A 6,000-nucleotide genomic window follows, 5' to 3' on the forward strand; every position below is an offset into this window, starting at 1 on the left:
GAGCAGTCCATGCTGGTTGAGATTAATCAGCAAAGACTTCCTGGAGAAAGTGGGGTTTTATCCTGGTTTTGAAAGAGAGGCATGTAGATTAATGAATGGAAAAGAAGAAGCCTTTGAAATCAAGGGGATGGTATAAACAAAGTGAATTGTTCAAATGATAAGGGGTAGTAACCATCTTCTGTATTCCAGCCATCATCTGTCAAATCCCTCAGAGCTGAGCGTCTAATCCGCACCTCATTAGACCTAGAGTTAGACCTGCAGGCTTCAAGAACCTGGCATAGTCAGCTGACACAAGAAATCTCAGTGCTGAAGGAACTGAAGGAAGAGCTGGAGCGAGCCAAGAGCCATGGGGAGAAGGAGCTGCCTCAGTGGGTCCGAGATGATGAACGCTATCGACTCTTGCTGAGGATGGTAGAAAAGAGGGTAAGTGATAAGGAATGGAGAGGTTCTGGTCTAATTTTCTCAGATTGAATCCTTGGGTAGGATTACGTCTACAATGGGAATGCTCACCATAAAACCAAACAAACCTTTGGTGGAAGGCAACCAAGGCTAGGAGGGACGCTCTCTGTGGTCAGATAGAGTATCCTTTACAAAGAAGGCAAGCAAACTTGGTGCTTTTTGCCTAGGTAGGGGAAATCATTTGCAAATGAATGAATGAGGAAAGGCTGAAATTTTTATTAGTAATGCACCAGGCTGATAAAAAGTACTATAGTCAACAGTGATTGTTGCAAATGTACCTAATTTTGAACAGATATAAACATGCTGTGGGAATCCACGCAGCTATGATAGCAATAGTCCACACATAACTATCTCCATAACATTTTCTTTAGCTGGCCCATCCCGCATCGTATTTACAAATAATGCTCATAAACAATAAAATTTGAAGGGGAGAATTATTAATGTAACTCAGGAGATCAGGTATTTCTGAGGCTGGCCCAGAGATGAAGCATTATTAATGTTTCTGGCAATCAAGATTGGAGCACATATAACCAATTCCCCTGGTTCTGACCAGAAATCTTAGATCCAGTATCTACATATCTTAAGGAGCAAGAAACTAGTGTGGAACTTTTTATACCGATAAAGCTATACTTTTATGGAAGGTTCTTCTTGCTTTCTGATTCAACCTAATGGCCAAAGAAAGGGTTTAAGGTTCAAGATGACAAGTGGGAAGATTTTCAAAATAGAAGTATAAGTGTGCCCTGCCTTAAGATAACCCAATATATAAAAATTTAGCCTTATAAAACAGAAAAACAAGAACACAAGTCTTTTAGATTATCTAACACTTTAGATAATGACGAGATATATAACAATCTTGTTTCCATAGTATTCTGTGAATACATCTGTTGGGTAAATTATGGTTTATTTTAAATAAGGGACAGTTGGTTGGCACAGAGGATAGAACACTGGGCCTGAAGTCAGGAAGAGCTGATTTCAGATTTGGCCTTTAGACACTTACTAGCTGGGTGACCTTGGGCAAGTCAGTTAACTTCTGTTTATCTTAGTTTCCTCAACTGTAAAGTGAGGGTAATAATACCAGATGCCTCACAGGGTTGTCTTGAAGATCACGAGTTAACATTTATAAAAGTACACAGCACAGTGCCTGGAAAATTGTAGTTCAGTTGTTTTTCAGTTGGGTTTGACTCTTTATGACCCCATCTGGGGTTTTCTTGGGAAAGATAACTAGAGGGATTTGCCCTTTCCTTCTCCAGTTCATTTTACAGATGAGGAAACTGAGGCAAGCAGGGTTAAATGACTTGTCCAGAGTCACACAGCTAGTAAATGTCTGAGGCAGATTTGAACTCAGGAAGATGAGTCTTCCTGACTTCAGCCCCAGCACTCTATCCACTGTGCCACCTAGCTGGTCGGCCTGGCGTATAGTAGGTACAATATAAATGGTGGCTATTATTGTTGTTGTTGTTCCGTTGTTTCTGACATTTCGTGACCCTATTTAGGGTTTTCTTGGCAAAGATCCTGTAGTGGTTTGCCATGTCCTTCCCCAGCTCATTTTACAGATGACAAAATTGAGGCCACCAGGGTTAAATGACTTGCCCAGGGTCACACCAAGCTACTCAAAAGAAGTGTGGTATAGTGGAAAGAACATGATTTAAAAAGCTAAGAACCTGGGCTTTTTAATACTAGTTTATATCGGGGCAGCTAGGTGGTACAGTGGATACAGCACCAGCCCTGAAGTCATGAGGACCTGAGTTCAAATCCAGCCTCAGACCAAACACTTGACACTTACTAGTTGTGTGACTCAATTACCTAAAAAACCCCAATTACCTAAAAACAAAACAAAACAAAACAAAATACTAGTTTGTATCTACGTAGTACCTTCCTTCAGAATGGCTCCTAAGGAAACTTGATGGGGCTGGTGGCAGCTTGCCACCGCACAGCGGATAAAGAAAGAGACGTGGAGCCAGAAAGACCCAAGTTCAAATTTAGCCTTATCCTCTTACTAGCTGGGTGATCCTGGGCAAGCCACTTAACCTCTGCCTATTTTGTTTTCCTCTTCTGTAAAATGGGGATTATAATAGCACTGATATCACTGATATCGTTGGGAGGATTAAATGAAATAGTACTTGTAAAGTATTTTGAAGACCTTAAAACCTTATATAGCTGTAATAATAGCTATAGATGCCAGCTATTCTTATTATTATTGCACTCACAGGAGCTGACACTCCCAGTCTCACCAAGTCTCCATGGCAACAACTGAAGGAGTATGTTCATATGGGGCTTTTGGTTTATAAAGCATTTGACATACATTATCTTATTTAATTCTCTCAACAGCCCTGTAGTACTGTTATCTCCGTTTTATAGATGAGGAAACTGGATGACTCAGAAAGGTTACTTGCCCCAAATCTGTCACAGAGCTAGTAAGGGGCAGAGTCAGGACCAGAACCCAGATCTGCTGTCCCTAACTCCATTGCTCTTCCCACTGCCACCGCAGCTCCAGGCTTAAGTCCCAGATCTGAACCTTTTCATCTATAAAATGAAGATTCAATTTAATTTAGCAAGTATTTATTAAATGCCTACTTAATACAGTGCTTAGTAAGTACTATGGATTCAAAGAGGAAATGAAAAGTACATTAATAATGCTCACACTATCTGTACCACAGGGTGGTCGTATGGAACATGTTTTTGTTGACTGTAAAGTGTCATATAAATATGAGGTGGTGGTGGTGGTGGTGGTGGTAGCAACAGCAGTAGTTAGGACAAAGATGTGCCTCTGTTTCACGAACATGCATATGGCCAAAACTAGTGACCATTTCTACAAGTCTCCATCTCCCCACCTTCCCAAATGTTTCACTCAATCTCTGTCTCTTATTTTTGGTGAGGCAATTGGGGTTAAGTGACTTGCCTAGAATCACAGAGCTAATGAGTGTTATGTGTCTGAGGCTGGATTTGAACTCAGGTCCTCCTGACTCCAGGGCCGGTGCTCTATCCACTGTAACAACCAGCTCGCCCTTCTGCCTCTTATTTCTTTCTGTAACAGCACATGTCAGTTCATTGACCTAGATGAATCTTGGTGATCTAACATGTATTTTGTACAATGTTATGGTAACTTACTCATTTTTATTTTGAATAAAATTAATCACAAAATAAATCATCGTGGAGTGCGAGAAGCACTCAAAATAATCTCTTCCATCACACGTGGCCCCCTCTGACCCCAGAAGCCTCATCACTTTGTATTAAAATGAACTCTTCTTTCACTGACCAATCTCTAGAGGCATTCTGGAGGCCCCGAGTTAACCGAACTATTGGAATTGCTTTGCCCTACAGGCAGAGAGGGCTGAGCACAAGGGTGAGTTACAGGCTGACAAGATGATGAGAGCTGCAGCTAAGGACGTCCACCGGCTCCGGGGGCAGAGTTGTAAAGAGCCCCCAGAAGTACAGTCGTTCAGGTAGGAGCAGTGATACCCTACTTCAGTGTTCAGTCTCTCCATTTCCCTATCCTGCCTCTCTTCTTGTTCCTATCCTCCTTTCTCTGTCTTCCTCTGATTTTTCCTTCTCCCTCATTCCCCTCTTTCCCCTTTAATCTCACTCTGCCTTCTTGTCCCACTTCTCCCATCTCCCTTTTTCTCACTGGCCTCCTGTTCAGGGCTGGCTCTCTCAGTAACAGATGATTACCCGTTGCCAGCTCTTCCCTGGTGATGTACAAGCCCTTGCGTGCTCTTCCCCTGGCTGGCTTTACCAGGTCTCAGCACAACGCTGCCTAATCTGTCAGATGCTCTTGTTCCGTGAATGAACCACCTGCTCCAGCCTTTATTATTACATTTCTATCACTGGTAATTGTGGGGGATTGGCTGAAGAGGCTGAGTGATAAATACAGTTTGGGGTGATTTATTCTCACTGATCCCTTCTGGCTTCACACACTCACAGCCGTTGTTTCGGGGTAGTCGGAGCATGACTTTGAGGACACGGCGACATTGCCTTGGTAACATCTTCCTGAGCTGTTTGCCCTTCCTTATGGACTCTGGAACTGAGATAGGCACTTAGTCTTGTGGGGCCTCTCCACTAACCACCAGTGATGACCTCCTCTGTAGGGAGAAGATGGCGTTCTTTACCCGGCCCAGGATCAACATCCCGACCCTGTCTGCGGATGATGTCTGATCACCAGAGAAGTATTTCCTTTGTCCCGCTGGCCACGCACCTGCGGTGTGAACAGTTGGGCGTAGCTGGAGTTATTTATGTGGTGTTAAATGAAGGCTTCCAGCCCGTGCACAGCAGAGCTCTTGTCAGCTTGAAGAGGAACAGCTTTTGGTTCATGTTTGCTTGTAGTTTTTGGTTCTGTTGTTATTATTAAAAAACCAGCATTAAAAATGACAAGATTGTATAGTTTGTATATGTAGGAATGTATTTTTGGGAAAGAAAATTTTAATGAATTAAAGCAGCATCGAGTTGCTGCTCTTAAAATCATGTAGGTTGTGTTTTTTGTTTGTTTTTTTGTACAGCTCTACCTTTTAGAGGTCTTACTGCAATAAACCCATTGGGAGAATATGGAATCCTAAAAGGATTTCCTGCAGATATCAGCACAGCTGACTTTTCCTAGTCATGTATTTTGTACAATGTGTAAAAAAGAAAGGGGGTGGGGGGGAGAGAAATAACAATGCACGGGAGCCATTTTGGGGATTCTGAAGTGCCGTCAATGAATCTTCGTGAGCTGTGACGTGTTTACATTGGGCTGCATGATGAGGAGAAAAAAGAAGGGTGGGCAGGGCCTGACCTGGGCACCTTAGCCCACACTTGAGACAGGCGGGCCCTCCCATGCCAGTCTCATGCCCGGTGAAGCCACTAAGGTGAGGGGAGGGCTGTGGGGAACTACATTCATTTTTATCTTCATCAATAAAGTGGCTTTTCTGAATGAATCTGTTTTTTTCTCTCTCAGCCCCACTTCAGGTTAAGTTATTATTGCTTCTCCCTAGTTCCCATCCATTTCTTTCTCACATCTGGTAGGACTTTTATTTTTATTTCCTCCTTTTTATTCTTATCCTCTTCATAAATTAAATATACTCACATAGAGGTAAGGATGTTGCTGTCATACATACATGAATGTCCCTGCCCCTAATCAGAAAAAAGCTTTCCCCCTCAAAGATCCAGGCACCTTGGGTATGACTTGTTTTTCCAACTAAAGGGAAGAGGCATTTGAGGTGACTGTAATTTCAGTGAGCCACTGAGCACCGATTGGTCACTGCACATATTACCTTGGGGTAGGTACTTTGTAGTCCTAGAGAAAGCCACAGTCTGTGGACTTAGTCTAAGCTGAACATCTGAAGTTTTATTCCCGTCCTCTCCACTCGGCTTCCATCCAGCCTGCGTTCTATTTTCAGATTGCTCTTCCTTGTCCAAAGTCATAAAACTAGTTAGCAGTAGAGTTGGAAGGACAATGTTGGCCCTCAGTCTCCTGTCCTTTCCTTTGTAACATGCTGCCCTCAACGAAGACTTCATTGAGTCCTTGCCTGGATTCCTACGTCAGTTATATACAGTGGCCCAGTTTAGCCC

At 42.9% G+C, this 6,000-nt stretch overlaps 1 protein-coding gene across 2 annotated transcripts in view; it reads left to right on the forward strand.

Annotated features, from left to right (window-relative positions):
• The window catches only part of WWC1 (WW and C2 domain containing 1), a 147,884-nt gene extending 142,518 nt beyond the window's left edge, over positions 1 to 5,366 (forward strand). For both annotated transcript variants that reach the window (XM_020992335.2, XM_020992336.2), the window contains exons 21-23: positions 190 to 423; positions 3,781 to 3,902; positions 4,545 to 5,366. In XM_020992335.2, the coding sequence (XP_020847994.1) occupies positions 190 to 423; positions 3,781 to 3,902; positions 4,545 to 4,611 (423 nt within the window). In that variant the 3' untranslated portion in view covers positions 4,612 to 5,366. The remainder of the gene's footprint in view (positions 1 to 189; positions 424 to 3,780; positions 3,903 to 4,544) is intronic.
• Positions 5,367 to 6,000: the final 634 nt, after the last annotated feature.

This window comes from Phascolarctos cinereus, unplaced genomic scaffold (assembly GCF_003287225.1).
Source record: "Phascolarctos cinereus isolate Bilbo 61053 unplaced genomic scaffold, phaCin_HiC Scaffold_2;HRSCAF=192, whole genome shotgun sequence".
NCBI lineage: Eukaryota > Metazoa > Chordata > Mammalia > Diprotodontia > Phascolarctidae > Phascolarctos > Phascolarctos cinereus.